The 18500-nt window shown below is 42.9% G+C and overlaps 1 protein-coding gene across 3 annotated transcripts in view; it reads right to left on the bottom strand.

Moving 5' to 3' along the window:
* The window catches only part of LOC146597464 (protocadherin-15-like), a 593579-nt gene that overhangs the window by 118091 nt on the left and 456988 nt on the right, over positions 1–18500 (bottom strand). For all 3 annotated transcript variants that reach the window (XM_085302026.1, XM_085302025.1, XM_085302024.1), the window contains exons 15-16: positions 16343–16451; positions 12032–12144 (exon numbers count right to left, since the gene is read on the bottom strand). In XM_085302026.1, coding sequence (XP_085158152.1) covers positions 12032–12144; positions 16343–16451 — 222 coding nt within the window. The remainder of the gene's footprint in view (positions 1–12031; positions 12145–16342; positions 16452–18500) is intronic.

Here is an 18500-nt window from a genome sequence, read left to right on the forward strand (position 1 = left end):
AGGGTCACGGTGCTTCTCGCAGGCTCAGCACCTCTTGCAGCACCGGGACGTGGCGTCAACGCAAAGTCCCGCCTGCCCCGGTCCTGGACAAAAGTCTGGAAATATCGTTTTAATAGAAATTAGTAAAATGCAAGTACAGATATTTACTTTTTAGTACAGACTTAAAGAAATCTTTGCCTCAAAGTCTCTTCATTTTCTTTTCTTCAATACAAAGGACTTTTTAATAAAAAACATGAAAAACTGCCCTGCCCTCATATGTTATGTAAACATATTCAAAGGAGCAATACTGGGAACAGTTTGTGCACCTTCGATGCATGCTGTTTATAATTTTCCAAAAAATATGACAGTCATAAATTGTACTTCTCTTTTTTTTTCCTGATTTGTTTTTATGAGATGCATACCTATGTAGGGCAATTTGTTTCAGATACTCGGTGCTGGGAGTGAAAGCAGTTATTTCTCGCTCCCCGTTAATGCTCTTGCTCAGCTTCCTGGCCTCACGTTGAGCACCTCTGCTTCCTAAAATCCGTTTTCCTGGACAATTTACATTTCTTTCAAAAAGAAAGCCACTGATACTTAAGACAGCTTAATTTATTTACTTTTTWAAAAATTAACAACAATAGAAAATCTTCACTGTTAGCTCTATTCAACCTTGCCACATGTAATGTCAATGAAAATGGTTAAGATATAAGTGACCACTGGACTTGGGCAGAAGACCTGGGTGGTTCTTAAGATGAACGAATGCACCTCACTGGCAACCTGCAAACCTACCAGAGGTTGCTGATAATATATGTATGGACTTGGACAACCTCCACAGTTCCTCCGTGGAGGGAGCAGGCTGCCATGAACCTGGCTAGGCTGCTTAGTACAGAGAAAAATAAAGATATACAGCCAAGAGGAAGCTTTAATAAAAAAACAAGCAAAAAAAAAATGCTACTAATAATAAGCGTACATTGAAGACTTCTTTAATGGCGAGACACATACCAAGATGGAAACATTAGATTTTTCACACGGTTATGAAAGCTATTATACAAAACCAGCAGGTCCCTTCACGCTACCCACACGACGCACAAAGAGCGGAGCAGAACACTGTGGACATCTGCTACTTTAGATGAGTGAACCTGAGAAAGGAAGGAAGGGCAAAACAATGTGAAAATCGCTAAATAATTCTCAAATTAAGTACATTTAGCTACATCTCTTAAGAATATGCCGCGAAGCAGTGTATGCAATCTGCCGGTTGAGCGCTTTGAATGCAGGGTTGAACTTGGGAGAAGAATTCTGCAAACTGCAGGTATCTGTGGCAGCCAACACGTAATTTTATCCTTAAGGAAGGCAACTRGAGATGAGATGAAATGAAAGCAGTCTCGCCAAAGAGACTCTACAAGGAGTAAAAGAGCAACTCAGTGGGTTAACAGCTTCAAAAAATGTTCAATATGAAAAACATCATTAAACTCACATAATCAAAGCGTAAGATGGAACAGTTTCCAAAAAGAAAGGCGCAATGAAAGTGAGGTGAAAGACTCCCCGTATCCACAGGAAAAAGAAAAAAAAGAAAAAACCCACCAAGCGTTCTCTTCTCATAAGCTGGCAGGGGTCTGTTGGGTGAAGAAAACCAGCTCCAGATGGACACCTTGAGATCGGCAAGCTTCCCCGGTGCTCCAGGTGCACCCTCTCCATTCCCCATACCCGTTCCCATGGGAGGAGGCAGAAGCAAGGAGGAGACGCGAGCAATCCTCATTTTGCAGAGCTCCAGCTACCTGTCCTACCTAAAAAAGTGGCAGCAGCAGAGAGGAAATCCTATCCCATCTCTCCATCCCAGGCTTTGTTCTTCTAACTCTTCTGACTTTGAAGAGTTATATTCACTTTAGGATTCTCTAAATCGGGACTCCATCAAACTAAGATTACTTTAACACTGCGGTCAACACATACTCGATATTCAGTCGCTGCTGAACATATAGAACATGTTTGCTATATTGCTGCAGTGCAATAAAAGGGCTGGTTGCATGCACAGACTCAAAAGGCCTGGTAAGTGCATGCATGGCAACCRAATTTTACTTTCACAAACTTAGATTACAGGAAGATGTAATTAGATTTGCTATCTGGCAGTCATATAATGAAATAGCTTTGCTTCCTTTCCTGATMTTTATGATCCTGGTATTCGTACAGGCATCTCGCTCCACAGAGCCGGTAAAGGGGAACGGCTGTCAGGCAGACCTCCAGAAATAACTCTGGGGTAAAGAGTTGTCTGCAGCTGAAATACTCTAACTTGAAGAAAAAATACACCGGCAAAAGAGAAGATACCCATATTATAAGCATCAACACCAAACCTTCTCATATCCCTTTGCTGTTCTGTGTTTTTCCTCTCCTCGGTTTGCTAAGGGAATCTAGCACCACACAACAGCACGTTTCTGGCAGTTCTTCAAAGTCACAGAGCGCTTTCCTGATATCCCGTTGAAAAGGACCCGCTCCGTTCGCTGCCACGATGAAGGGTTAAATGAAGGAAGGCACGTTATCATCATCCAATACAAAACTGAACACAAAGCTAATACTGTCTGAAATATAAGTGCAAAAATAAACGAATGAATATGAATAGAAAGCAAAAGTGTAAACCAGACTCTTTTTATGTGGCTGTTCTTTTCTTTAACACAGCATCATCGAAACATCAACCCTGAGAGCTTTTCTCAGAAAAACCAACCTGCTCCATCAAAATAAACTTCTTCCACGCACTCTAAGACCAAAAGGTTTGCTGAAATTAGTGCTGCCACAGTCATCTTTTCCGCCTCAAAACCAAAGCTTTGTTGATGGCAGTCAGGTCTCAAAGTCATTTGTTCTGTGCTATCAAAATCCTCTTAATTCCCTGCACAACTTCACTCTTTTATTCAACTAAATAGCTTTTAGACATTGCTCTCCTTGGGCTTCTGAACAGTCATTAGCCTAAACCTATTACATCTACGCCTACCAGGTTAGCTTCTGGACAGCGTTTCTTTTAAAATGTGACCAGATCACTGCTGCTGTTCCCTGCAGGGCCCGGCATGGGAAACAACTAAATAATTCACAGCCAGCAACATCCTTGCCCTTTGTTTTGTTCCCGCTCACGAAATACCCACAAGTAGATTGAAAATTATTATTATACATCAAAGAACATTTTAATTATTTTTTATTCTTAAGGCTAGACCAGTTCATCAATGTTCAAAAGACCGATTCATCGACAGGCAAAAAATATAGCTTTCCTAGAAAGAGATGCACGCAATAATGCTGTGGTTTTTATTTCTTCAAATACAGCGATAATAACTGTACCCCAGCAAACAACTGTTTTAAGACAGGCTGCACTATCGAGTCTACAATTCCATGTAAAAAATTGGGCAAAGACTCCTAGGTACTTTGGTGTCCATGTAAAGCAATCACAGAAGATAGAAGGGTATTTGAAGAAGATTCACAATATATCTGTAATTTAATGTAATTTGATCACCGGCTTTTTGGAAAAGTAACTTTTTTTTTTTTTTTTTTTTCATTAGAAGTTTTGCTATTGGAGTTGATGCACCTGTTTCAGTACCGCTGAAAAAGAAACACCGTAAAACTATACCACTAGACAAGCTAGACGATAAAGGGAGCCTCTAATAGACTATAACAACGGTCCGGTCAGGTTAGGTCATTTTTGCGCTCCCGTTACATGCCTTTTTTTTCCGCAAGCATCCCAGAGAGAACCATTAATGCCGTCAATTCAGCTGCTGCTATCGCTTCCAGTCTGTGTGCTCCTCTCCTCTCGCTACGACCACCGATATCCCCTGTGCTCCCTGCCATCGATTACAGCCTAGCGTTTCAAGATCCACAGCAAAAGAAGGCAGGAAAAGCCTCTGGCAACTACGTYTGAGAGCTCACTAAAAAAGCGCAGGACTAGAGACCCGCAGCCAGGCTGGTCCAGGTCTTCTACCTAACACAAGAACAAGGTGCAGGAGCTTCAGACGCTCCAGCTTGACTTCAGCCGTGAAGGACATGGGAACATCATATAGCATTTATACCCACGTAATTCAAAAAAAGGGAGCAGCCAGCACAGATCGAGAAAGGGAAGGTCAGGCCTGGCGACGCCGCTCCTGTTTGCCGAGCTCGTGGCTGAATTGGGAGACGAAGGTGAAAGTAGGGACGTAACTCATCTAGACTTAGGGAAAGCGCCTAGGGTCGTGTATCACACACTGGATTAATTTACAAGGTCAGAAAGTACAGTATAAGGCAAGAACTATGGAAACGGATTAAAAATTGGCTTAAGGACAAGCAGGAGAGAGTATCTTTAGACGGAGAAGAAATCTGACTCTACGCTCAGCGGAGCCTGTGATGTGGCACTGAAATGATATTGGCACATAATTCATCTAGACAGCAGGCTGAAAACAAAAAACCCCAAAACATATACTTTTCCTTCACGTGTCAAGGATAAGTGACTTCGGTCTCGCTAAGGCGTGATGCTGTAGTGCAACGAACAGTAATCCTTATGAGCGACCACCTTTTTAAATAATAAAACTCCCCTTCCTTCTTCCCTTCGGTTAAAGAAGATGCCAACTCTGAAGACATTATATCCCATCTTAAGTGAGGAACAGAACAAAAAAAAAGTCTGTTTTACTGCGGAAAGGAAATGCAGATATTTCTGCAAATATAGATTGTTATGGAGCTTACCATCTATGGATTTTAATCTTTCTGTGGCTCTGTGACTAATAACACAATTTAGGGCCAGTCATATTTGCTAGTCTTATTTAATGCATAGCTGTGATTTAACRTTCTAAATGCAAGGAAAACATTTGCCATTCCGAGATGCTGTCAAACACGGGGGAAAAAAATTGGTATTTTCAATATGTACTGGGAAAAGAGCGACTTTTTAGTGATAAGAGTAGCATTTGATGTATGCATCAGAAAGGTTTTTAAATAGCGTCTTCCTGCACCGTTTTTTCCCCTGTTCTCGTACACCAAACCTCACTCTGCACTCAGATTTTCATTTCTGCCTCGGAGCTCACCACCACATTACGCTTAACAAAGATAAAAAGGCTACCTCGAAGGGAACAGAAATTTCCGGACTACTTGGATTGGCTATGCTTTTTTTTTTGATAGCGATAAGTCAAAGGAAGTAACTGAATATAACTGAGTTCACGTACGGGGAGACCGTGTGAAAAGCCAAGTTAAAATGCAGTTATCGTACTTACACCTACTGCAGTTCCGCCGAGCTAASGATTCTGAAGATTTCTTCATCGGCAGAAAGCGGACTGAGCGACTGCTCGATGAAAATAAATTTCATCTCCTCTCGGTTCTACTCTTCTGCCGCGAGCACAACAGCGCTCTCGTTGGCTCAGCTCGCGATCTGTTCGAAGGCGCAGCGACCGCCCGAGGCTTCCCGTTCGCATCCGTACCCTTGCACCAGAACCTCAGAGGAGACCACCTCCATGGATATCTCTAGGAAGCCTTGACACTGCGGTCCGCACACGTAGCTCGGGTAAATGTTTTGATATTTGCATTATATACTCCAACGACAACAGATTTGTCACGTTGATTAAACCAAAGCAAAAGAGGCATTACTCTTCTTGCTGAAATCCTTACTTGTAACCACTGAAAAACTTAGAAGACCAAAGAATAGGCATAAATCCTCTTAAATGGAGGAAAATATATTTTTTGAGAAACATTGGAAGATGGAGGAAAATCACAGCTAACCTGAACAAAAGTGACAAATAAGGGTCAATGGTACATGGAGGCCAAGAGATAGAAATGGCACGAAAGGAGCTGGAGGGTGATACATAAAACTTTTTAAAAACCCTGCATATATGAAGTTTCTGACGTGATGAAAAAAGGCAGATAATTAAGGACTTTTTCAGTTACAAAATCATGGGCTTGGCACAATTTCTGTAGCAGCAGTGCACAGCTCTCTAGTCTAGTGAGCCTCAACTGCTGCATGTCTTCTCCCAGGCCGCTACCATACCAAACCCATAAGAAAAGAGGATCACAAGAACAACTAAACAAGGTCAAACCAATAATCCGGCTAGTGCAAAATCCTGTTTACAGCTGCAGCCCAAGATAGCAGCCAGAGAAGAAGGTAAGTACAGAGGCAGCTTACAGCAATGCTTCTCGGGACAACCTCCTGGCTGCTGACAACTTGCAGCTCCGAGATTTCCTGAGCCACAGGTACTCTGGATTTCTCCTTATACCAAGGACTTTTCTATGATGAACTTGCCCAGCCTCCCCTTTGTCACATGAGAGCTTTCAGCACCTCCACCAGTGCCTGTCAAAGCACCCCACAGATAAACTACACTAGAAGAACAACCCTCTGCYGTTTGCTTTGAACTTGCCACCTGCTTGCTGCATTTGGTAACTCCTATTTCAAGCATCGTAAGAGACAGTGAACTACCGACTCCTCTTCACTCTCATAATCATGTCATTCTATCGTATATTCATCCTTCCTTCCCTGATCTGAACCTACTTTCATCCTCTACCTTTTTTGAGATAGAGCTAGCAATGCACCCCTGGGGCAAAGGCAGCCAACAGCATCCAAGAGACACACGGACAGACTGGAGTGAGACTGCAGTAGGGCCATAAAAATGATCAAGGGATTGGAGCAGCTCACATGAAAAGCTGACAGAGCTGAGACTGCTCACCATGGAGAAGAGAAGGCTCGGGAGATCTTATTGAGGTGTATAAATACCTGATGGGAAGGTGTAAAGAAGAGAGAACAAGACTCTTCTCAGGAGTGCCCAGTCACAGGGCAAGAGGCAATGGGCACAAAATGAAATACATGAAATCCTATTTAAACATAAGAAAAAGCTTTCTCACAGTGCTGGTGGTCAAACAGTGGAGCAGGGCTGCCCAGAGAAGTTGTGCAATTTCCAACTCTGGAGTTGCTCAAAACCCAACCAGGCATAGCCCTGAGCAACCTGCTCTAGCTGACCTTGCTTTGAGCAGGGTGGTGGAACTAGGATCTCCAGAGGTGCCTTCCAATCTCAGGCATTCTGTGATTCTGTAAGAAGTCAGGATCAAACTTTGCTATTTCAGCATTTCAACTCCCTTTGAAATCACTCCCAAGTTCAGAAAAGCACAGGGTCCCCACAGAGCRCTGTGCTTGATGATCTACCTCCGTTGTAGAAAAATWAAAAATAAAAAAAGTGCCCTCTGCACTTGCCATTGACTGCTAAAACATGCTCAATGCTCTGTCTCCCTGTATCTCCACTCAGAACAGGAAAGAAAAAGCTTTGTTCAATGAACGTAGCATAAAAAAAAACCTATGGCATACATCCAATTTACTTTTTGCCTCTCAAGGGGACATTTATCCACATTTTGATCCTAAGACAGTTGCTGAAACTATGCCCAGTTCTTTCCATGTCATTCAGGAAAGCTCTCAATAGCCCAGAGAGCAAGGGCCAGAACAGATCAATGAAATCCCCAACAGGAACAGAGAAACCAATTAACCTCCAGGGAGTGCGATAGCAGAGTATCGCTTTCTGTCTTCTCCGCTGAGATCCATCACCAGTGAAAATCATGCACGTTGCAAAGTCTGACGGCTCAACTACACCCGGGGACATCTCYCTCTGATCCATCAGAGCGTTCTCCATCAGAACGGAGTAGTGGCCAGCTCTCAGGGTGGGCAAGTAACAGGCGTACAAGATCAGGCTCACCCAAAATTATTCAGGTATACTTTCGCCAGGCGCATCCTATAGCAATGCCATAAATAACTGGGGGGAAAAAAAAGATAAAAAAAGGCCGTCTAAAAATTGAAAGTCCCACTCCATTCAAAGCTGCAAGGCAGGAGAGTAAACAAAGCAGATGGTGCGGCTGGAAAGTTCAACATCACTTCTTGTAGAATCGGACTCCAAACCAATTTTCTTGTAGTGCTGGGATTTCTAAGAGTTTTTTGAACTCCTGACACCATGCGTTGACCTTCTGCTACCACCTACACAACATGGAAGTGGAACACCGCTATAGGACTGTTTCTGCGCAGTCGCCTGCCACGAGGTTAATGCCAGTCTGACTATCACCTAGGCATAACAGACTCTTGAGAAAAACAATTTGTAACTACATTTTTGAAAATATTCAGCAATACTACTGCCCAGCGTTGAAGCATGCTTCTGCTACCAACAGTGTTGAGAAGACACCAAAAAACCTAAGTGACCGTGACACAAAGAAATTCTATTCTGTAAGAAGCTATTCCACGAGAGCTGCAAAACGCTCAGATGCAAGGAAAATTCTTATTACAACTCAGGCTACAAATGTCATTTGAGGCTAGGAAACCTATTTCCCCCTCTTTTTTTTCTTTAATATAATTGGAGATTTTAATGAGTTTATATGAATCCTGCACAACTGCAAAYGTAACAGTGGTTTAAGAATTAACTGAAGAGACCGTACAAAAACATACTTTAAAACTAAGTTATTAATTGATTTTTCCCAGTATGTATGTGTCTACCTGAGACTAAAAACTTCCCTCTGTTTTTCCAATCTCAGGTTACAATACTCAACAAGTTTTTTTAATCATTAATGCAAGTAACCCCATGCCGTTAAATCTGGAAGATGAATTCTTGCAAGAGAAATAAAATTCCTACTCTGATTTTCAACCTGATATGYATGCATTTTCCTCATGCTGCAGAAATTTGGGAGCACTGCTTTTTCCAGGTAGCGCAGAGAGATATCACTGAAAAGTGAAAAGCTATACTTGTATTTCTGTCGCCTCAAAATATTTCCAGTCTTTTTTTTTTCTCCGTTAAAACTTCTATAGCTTCTGTAACAACACTGAATGCACATAAACCTGGATTCTTTCTTAATTTTTGGATGCCAACCCACCGCAACATTTGCATGCTGGAGAACCAGAGGTGACTTGCGGCGTGTATTACGAGCTTGTTAGGTAACAGCTGCTAAGAAAACAGCTCTGTAGGATCTCCAGCCTACCACGACACACGAGTTCCTCGACCACGCAATTACAGATTATTCCGGTTTAAGCTTCTTTCGTTCTTACCGTGGTGCGATCGAGGGACAAGCCCGTATCGCTTTTCCATCACGGTCCCTGGCTCAAAGACTAATCAATTTGCTCTCAGCAGGTAAAATCAGAAGGGGAGAGATTTTAGTCCAGAGAATTCGATGGAATTAAAATGCCACTTAAAACACCGACAAGCTCCAAAAGTTGTATGTTTTTTAAYAGACCTTGCTTGCAACATACCTGTTACAAACCTGTTCGTAACAGACCCAATGCCATTTTCTCACAGCATCTTAGTTAATCCCTCTTCTCGATGTCTTAATCTGTTTTGTTGTTAGAGAGAAAACATCTACCTGACATACAGAATTACGATTCATAAAATCTTTAAGTACTTGCATAAACACGCACACTGAAGTACGTGCTCAGTCTTTAWGGGAAGACCTGTGTTTAATGTACTCTTTTTTGCAGCAGTTTGACAGAAATAGTCTAAGCACTTCTCTAGTTAGTCCTTTAAAAAAAAAATGATTTGACTCAGCCTTAGTCTTTGCTTATCCCCTGAGCCCCTGTATATCCATTTCTAGAGGCAGTAATGTTTACAGCACCAAAAGCTTGTGTGATTAATTCTCTACCAAGAAATAAAATATCCCAACACTACGCTACGAATTTTACTCTGCATTACTGTCAGTGTCTTTAGTAGGACCTTTTGGGGTCTTAACAGCGATGCAGAAATTCCTATGCTTGCAGTAGACAACATTATTTACATACATACATACTCGATTTTTGGTCTACAAGACACTGAAATAATCTAAGAAACCAGGATGGTTTTAAATTAAGTGGTTTTTTTTTTTTTTTTTTTTTTTTTTTGAGCAAAAATTATGCACGATTTCCTAGCGATAATTTCCCCCCCAACTCTCTGCATGCAACAGAGCAACACGCAGTCTTTGGGCTGGACTAGCAGTCCTCATGGCGAGGTCTAACCCCTTTGCCACAGACCCTTCGGAAAGCACGCGAGCACCTAGGGAATGAATTAACGCTCAGTACGAGTAATTTTCTCAAAATCTGGCCTTTTACAGATGTGTCGAATCCTCTGTAGTGCAGTGTTTCCAGTCATTAATACTTTGTTGGCTCTCTAAGCACATTTAGTCTTCRGCATAATGCAACTGGTATTAGACAGAATATGATTACCTACAGAAAGCACTTCTTACCCGCAGGAATATTAATGCAAATTATAACTAACACTCAGCATGCAAATACCAACGAAAAGTTTGACGTTGTCCCTCTTTGCTTCCTGCTCGTTGACTTTGCCCCTTTTTTGCTGTTCAACCCCATTAAAATGCAAAAGCTCCTTTTTTCTTCTTCCACTGCCAACTATTGCGTGTGGCTTTGCTCTGCTCTGCTCTCCCCTCGGCACGCTTTTGCCCGCAGAAGCGGCATTTCGCAGGCCAAAGCGGCAGTTGTGGAAGCAGCCCACACCCAAGTCTTGTTTGCATTCCCCTTCTTATCCCTCCTCATCCCAAGACCCAAACGGCAGGTCATCACTCCCCCCACCCCCTCCAGATGATTGAAAGAAATACTTTTGGCTTCCACATTGAAGGAGGAAGGATAAACCCCTAATCAGATTATTTCTGAGAGATGATGGCAAGCCTCTTGCTGCCCAAGCATATAGCTTCAGGCAAGCCTTAACCTTTTCCCAGCTGTATGCACAGTTATTGCATGGACTGTAGGAGACTAGAAAAAAAAAGCTCGTGCCCAGGTTTATGATAGGGTGTGATGATATAAATATAAATATATAAATAGATACAGATACATACACACACACACACAGAGCCATTCCTTTGTTAAAGTACACTGCAGCTAGGAATATCCACTTTTCAGTCTGGTTAAAACGTGCTGGAAAATGCACAAGTGATTCACTACTTTGGACTATTGCATTCCTTACTCTCCTCCTTGCTCCTCTGCCTACCAATAAATATGTCAAACCCTATACAATTTTCTGTGGCATTAGAAAACAGCTGTAGGGACAACTCCAGACAGCCTCCAAAAGGAGCAAATGTAATTCTACCCTAGTGTCATTAGAAACCCATCTTTGCTGAACTGATTTTTACAGTCCCTTCACGCAAATTCCACCTGCTGCAAACCTAACCTCTTCAAAGGATTTTACTCCAAGTAAAATTACTGGCTTACTAGACTGAACAYGCTCAACACGTTTAGTAATTACGCATGGATATTATCACCCATTCTTAATCCTCAAATTGGCAAAGAACACAGCGAACACTGAAATTATTTCAAGCTTGCAAAACTGCGACTCAGTAACCAGATGAAGATATGTTTTGAGATTTTGCTATAAAGACACTCTTCAAAACTGACTGATACACGCTTTGATTACGTGGCTCAGTTAAGAGCTGCAGACTGGTATCAAGTTACGACTGCGGAATTAAGGGGAGAATAGTATTTATGAAACAGAAAGGAAGTTAGACTCTTTATCGATAGGAGATTTAGGGAAGGCCAACTCCACAGCGCTGGTTTACGCCTCTTCCCATCAATAGGAGCTGAAGGCGCCAAGTGCTCTGCATTTTTCAGGAGGTTTTTTTTTATTATTTATTTGGAAGCAGAGTTCTGGAGCCAGCTGCTCTGTTTTGTATCAACCCCCAATCAAAGAATTACTACGAGGTGTGGGATGAGCTTTTATTTCCCGTCTCCTCCTTGCTCCCATACTCAGGGCTCCGGTAATTATCCGCATCCCTGTGATTCTTCAGCATGGGAAGCGAACTGGAGGAAACACATGAAATATAAAACAAGTGCTTTCTCAAGTCAACAGAATTAATAAAAAGCAAACGCACAAGCGGCACCATACAGTTTGTTTGTATGATATTAATACAATCTGAAATGTAACAAATCATGCTTCATTCCCTTTYCAGAAACACTTCAACATCCTTCTCCCACAGGACTACATTTTTCTGTTAATTGATGCCTGACAGTTAAAAAAACAAACAAACAAAAAACCCCCAAATGGGCCCATCTCACCTTTTCTCTAGAGTTTTTTGTTGTTGTTGTTACTAAACGGTTTGCACAAGTATGTGGAAAGGAAAACTCYGTCAAAATTACCTTAATCACCAGGTCAAACTTCTGGTGCAGATCCCTGTTGATTGGCTTCAGGAGCGTGAGCACAGCCGTGGTAAGATTCATGTGGAAGTACCGGGGATAGTCTTCAGGAGTACCTGCAAAAAGGCATCGAGGTTTCAACCGAAAGAAAGGTAACATTTCCAAAAGATTCAGGTAAACAGTCTACCAATTTCATTCAGTAGTCATCGCAAACCTAATCCTATTATCTTGRGGATACTACGCAATGCATACACGTAACGTAGTATTATTACAAATATTATGTGCTTACTATCATCGTTATTACCTTACTCCCTCCAAACCTGAAGATTCTTCTCAGCTGGGAACACCCAGCTAACAACAGAAGCCCAAACACACTGACAAACGGTTGCAGTTCTGCCTCCCAGGTTCCAGGAGGTGATGCGGTAMGTGATGAGGACACGTGGAGAAAAGATCTTCTGCTTCTGGCCTCCCTATTCGTGAAACCCAACTTCCTAAATGTATACCACTGAGATTTTTTTCTCTTTAGCTTCTCAAAATATTTCACCTGAAGAATCACTGGACGTACGTGGAAGCATCAGTCAAAGCAAAGAACACTAAGAACAATTTTTTTCTTTTTTGCATCCATATACTTAAACAAAGAAAATAAAGTGAGGTGATGTGATATAAATTTTTACCATCGGGTTCAACAGAGCCATACTATTGCTCATAGGTGGCGAGGCACATAGTTTACAAACATTGCTTTGAAGTGCTGGAAAAAAACAGCCAGTTGAGCTTTTTAGATTGTACATTCCTCCTCCGAAAAATATTTTAAATTGCAAAAGTCTGGGCAGTTAGAAATACGCAGATAAAATACGTTCTATCTTGCTACCGCTATGGGCAAGCTCTTGAATACATTTTTAATAATGTATCTGGTAAAAGCATACATTGTCTTAGAAAAGTCTAAGAAGTTCCTCATCAAGGAGGAGGCACCAGATGAAACGAGTATTTGTCTAACGGCTTCCATGTACTGTCAGCAGTCAACAGTGCCTTCATGGCACTGTGTTTCCAGGATACTCTCCAAACCGGTTAAAACAGAAGCGACCAGAGACAAAGGCCATGTGTGAACTCAACGAGATCCAGGTGGACCACAGGAGGATGGGGGTGGCAGTGTCCTTGCTCAAGCTGACAGGCTCTAGCATCACAAATACAGGAGGAGAGAGCTAAGCTACAGTGATTTAAAGCCAGCTGATGCTCAAAGAAAGCATACAAAAGCATAGCAACGGTGGAGCATGAATTGCCAAGGCTGGATGAAGCCATAAGCATGGGGGATACCACTCAGCAACACGATCTCTCGCCTACCAGGGACAGAGACCACGTCATAGTTCTCTAAAAATCGTAGTACGTCCTCTCTTCATTTGTGCATCAGGTTGCTCTAGCRGAAAACCGCCTCAGCCTTGTTTAGGCTAATCGCCACGTCTCACCCCAAGTCATTTCAGTCTACYTGCCTGACTTTTCCTGAGCTAGGCTGCTCCTCAGCTAGGGAGGTGTGAGAGCACAAATCTGAGCAGAGCTCAGAAAGCAGAAGTGTTTAGAAACAGCGTGAACTCTGACATCTCGCAGCTTATCAGTATTATTAAAAGCATCAGAAAACCCGAAATTTGGATTCAAGGTCTAAGATCTCGGAGTCATTTTGGGTCTAGGCGTCATCCCGTGCAGCAGCTGAGAGGCAGAAAACACTCTTTCCAGATGGTATAAAAGCCCCAGCAAGTCCTCTGAGCCCACGAGTTTCTAGATCTTAAAGCAGCCGTGAGAGCAAGACAAATATTGCTGTGCCAAATCCTCAATCCAATATAAACAGGGCAGAAAGCCCCACGCTTTTCTGGTAAACAGYGCTGTGGTTGTTTGTCTTTGAAGAGGAATGATTAGAAACTACTTTTAGAAACTCATGAGCTCTCTCAGAGTTACTGCCCAAACTTACGTGCAGTAATTAAAACCAAAACATACTTATGTTCCTCAAAAGTCAATGAGTGGAAAACAAAGAGCATGAGGGAGGAAGAAAAATTCCAAATATCAAGCTTGTGAACATGAAAATGTCCCAACTCCAGTTGCTCCTGAACTCTTCCCTGGTGACATACTTGACTGTACTTTGCAAGGTACTTCTTTTGGAGGGTGACTGAGCAGGTTGTCCGAGCAGGTTGCCCAGGGTGGTTGYGGAGTCTCCATCCCTGAAGATGTTTAAAACCCACCTGGATACGATCCTGTGCAATGTGCTCTAAGTGACCCTGCTTGAGCAGGGGGGTTGAACTAGATGATCTCCAGAGGTCCCTTCCAACCTCAACCACTCTGTGAAAAGAACTTTCATCCGGTCCATTAACTAATACTTCAAGCAGAAGACAACAATCTCAGGAGTACTCTAGTCTCTAATCTTTAGGATGACCCTCAAGAACGTGCAGGCCTAATCTTCCATCATTTTATCCATGCCAGTGCATTAGTACCTGAACAGGCACGTTTAGGCACCTTGATACACCGCCTCTYAGATTTGAGAAGACTGCACTCAGAAGCAGCGAGCAAGCAGAAAACAACGCACCGGTAACGCGCTTCAGCAACTTCTTCTTTTCTGGAGCGCCCTACCCTCAAGTCGCTTCTGCCTTCAGCAGTGCCACGCTCACGCCAATGCGCAACGAGACTTCCACGGGTGTCCCGCTTCGTCACGCAGAGCCAGTCCAATTCCTTGTCAACAAATTGCTGGAGAACCAGTGTCGTTCTTGCAACTCAAGAGGGTCCCTGTAGCCTYCTCCCTGGAAAGACCGCTAGCTTGGGCGAAAGCCGCGCCGAAGCACGTGCCTGAACGCTTCAAGGGCTAGTTAGCTCGAAAGCTTGCCAAGCAGAGACCTTACTCTGCAGTTAAGGGTTAGGTTAGCAAGCCACATCAAGAAGTGCGAGTTATCACCGCAGCGATGCCGGGCTTTGTTAAAAGRAAGGCTTCTCTACTGCAGATTTTGAAGACGCTGAGAAAGACATGCCAACTTATCATCACAGGAGACATTCACAGGGCCCAAGACATATGCCAGCTCTTGCCTTGGTGCAGAGATGTGAAGGTGAAAGAAAGGTGAGCAGAGAGGAAGAACCACCAAATTAACACTCAGTCAAGGCAAATAAAATTCAAAATCAATCTCTCATTCAGTTAAGCAGCTTATTCKCTCTTAGTTCAGACCTTCCAGCATTTTTTTTTTTAAAAAGGACATATCTGAAGGTATAAGGAAGAACTACGTTCAGATCTAAAGTAAAGGAAAATCCCTATAGCAAAAAATATCTGCAAAGGTTATTTCCTGTGAAACTATTTAACATATTCCGTGATAAAGACTCTAATATAAATAGTATTGCGTGTTGGCAAAAATGAAGATGGATTTTAAATCTAAAAAGGAATCCTTTGGAAGACCACGGCAAAAATGGCCTTTCTAATGAACAATCCAAGAAAAAAAAATAAAACTGCTCCTATAATAAAACTTTCTGAATTATTTCCCTCAGGTCAAGACAATGATGCAAACATTAAAAATAACAAAGATTTACGAAACTTTTTTTTTCTTTTTTAACAAAGTTAACTCATAATGAACATTGCAAGTCACACAAAGAACTTAAAAAAAAAATGGGACTACATGCTGTACTTGGGGCGCATAGCTGAAGACCTGCACTTATAAATAACCATCAAACCTACTAAAAACATTGCTTAAGGCCTTTCCACTATCAAACCACACAAGTTCGTCAACCGGAAATAAATGCAAAAGGGGGAAAATAAATAGCTGAACATCAGACATCCCACTGCAAGGCAGATACCTTCAAACTTTTTCCAGAACTGCATTCCTCAGTGGCCAGAAAATGCTACAGATGGCGACACAAATGCCAAAATACAAGGGGAAAGCATGCAAGATCACAGGCAGCAAAGTGAAAGGCAGATGCAGTGAGACGCTTGAAATTGCTCTGTGCCAGAAGGAGGAAATTTGCTCTAACTGCCTTTCTACAGCATCTCTCAGGGCGCCTTTGCGCCTGCGAGTGAAAAAGGCATCGTGGTAAAGCCAGGAGCACAGAGAGGCATCTCGTTTTACTTGCTGTGCCGCTCCCTTGGCCATAGCAGGAAATTCTGAATCTAACCTGAATAAATAATAATAAATAATGCAGCCATCTGAAAATTRCAATTAAGCGTAAACAGGTAGAACAATGATTTCAAACATCCCACTAACCCCAGTGTGAATTTTTATTAGGTTTCCACTCTCCCAGTTAATCTTTCTCGGGCCGGTCATAATAAAGTGAGTGATAGCAAGAGGAGCAGACACCAACCAACTAGGATGGAATASAGGATGCCCGGTCGGTCCGAAGGAGGCTGGATGTTTCGGTCCTGATCTATGGCTTGTATCGGTGGAGTGACATTGACAGGATTCACACGTGCCTGAAATGGGAGGGGAAAAAAATAATAATAAATAAAAAAAAAAAAATAGACTTGAAACACAGATTTACAAAGCCGCTATATGCAGGTCTTCGGATTTAATAAAAAAACATCCTGCTGAAAAGGGTATTCACTGAAATTGCTGGAGAAAAAGCACTTGTAAGTGTGTAATTACCATACGCGTCCCTTTTGAAATCAAGTAGGCAACACGCTTGCTTCTGCTGCGATCTTTTTCTTTTAGATACATTTTATATTAAAATGGCAGCTCCACGGGAAGGTCCTAAGCTTGAAAACGTTCAAGCAAGTGCTCAACCATGCTACTGTGAAAAAAACCACGAATGTAAATTCCAYGTGAAAAATCATCAGAACCTAAAACGGCAGAAATACCAACCGCAAGAGAAAGCAAGCCCAAGCACAGGTACCGCAAAGGCCGCTACCTTTGAAAACCCCCCAGGGCCGTCACAAACGTTCAGGTTATCAGCCGGAGGCGGAGCGATCTCGCCCGCTGACCAGGGAATCGGAAAGCGGGACCAGAATTTCCGTGCCAACCCACAGATTTCCACGTCGTACCGTTTGTACGCCGGCTCCTTCACCTCGCACGTCAACGGCGTTTAGCCCTCGCCGTTGCTTTGAGCGCTTTCTGAAAGTCTCCTAGTTTAGTAACCTTGGTCGCATCATCAGMCAGAGACACTGCGTGGATGCTCTTCCTCCTCCTCCTCCTCCTCCCACGGCTTCAACCCGCGCGGCCGAAGCGTTCAGCCCTCTCGCCGAAGCACGACTGCCTTTCCGCCGGTTCACCCGCTCCCCCGCGCTGGGTTCGGGACCCGCGCGCAGCTCCTCCCTGCTCCGGGTCTTTTCTCACGGTTCCCGATAACCCACCCAGGTCCTTTATCACCCGCCTGTCGCTGCTTCTGAGTCTTTAAAAAAAAATTAAGCTCTTAAAAGCGTAATGAGGAAGAAGTGCTCAAAATAGGCATACAGAGAGAGAAAAAGATATATTTGACATAGAGTTGAATTTTTAAAATGCTGTAGGAGTGCATACAAGTTCCATGCTGAGAGCTAAGATTATGCATAAAAGTGTCCAAGGGGTGAGATGGGGGGGGGGGGAAAAAGGCAATTTTAAATTGACTGTAACAGTTGAAGCAGTCGCAGACAAATCCAGACGACAGTTCAAAACATACCCCCGAACAAACACTTGGAAAAGGCAGCCTAAATCCTCAACTTCAACAGAAGCAAGGAAAAAGAGAGAATGAAGAGCGAAATCCATCAGATTTTTATCCCATAACTTTTCCCACGTGCTGTACGCGCCCAGAAACGGGACGATCGGAAACCGGAAGGTACCAGGCAACAAGATTAATTGAATCGCGCAAGTAACTTTTGCATTTAAAGCTTAAATTGGAACTACAAAARCATCACCACACCCACGAGGTGGCCRTTATATTCATTAATATGGAAGAGCCTAAGATCTTTCCAGCCGGGGAATAGATGATTTTTAATAATCACTTTAAAACTCTGCCGTCAAAACACGCTTTGAGACTAACAGAAATCACCATGAAGATGACTGCATAGGGAAGCAGCKATATCCCTTTCTCAGGGGTTACGTGGCTTTGCAGTAGAAATATTTAATGTCCGACCAAACGACCGTTTTCACGCGAGCGTGCAAACAATCTGGCGCTACAAGTGCAAAATGAGGTTCCGTATTACTTTATTTTTGCGGGCTTCACCGAAGCGTTCTGCTCTACCGCGTCGCCAGCGTTCGCTCGTTGTTTCAAGCCATCCCTTGCAGACCAAGGCGGGTGCGTCCTTGCAGAAAGGCAAAGGAATCGATYGATAAAAAATAAAATGCTTTCGTTTTGTTTGTTTTCCTCTCCCCCATTTTGCGCAAGGTCTCTCAATTGCTGGTTTTGGTCTTAATAGGCTTTGAGGTGTTTAAACACAGCAGAACACACAGGACGTCCAAAAGAACCGAAAACCCAAGTTGCAAACGATATCCCAAGTAATAAAGAAAAGAAATCCTTCTGCGAACAGAGCTGTCACGGGGAACCTGCTAGA

The sequence above is a fragment of the Rhea americana genome, unplaced genomic scaffold (assembly GCF_003343005.1).
Source record: "Rhea americana isolate MKP2758 unplaced genomic scaffold, rheAme1 scaffold_183, whole genome shotgun sequence".
In the NCBI taxonomy this organism is placed as follows: Eukaryota; Metazoa; Chordata; class Aves; order Rheiformes; family Rheidae; genus Rhea; species Rhea americana.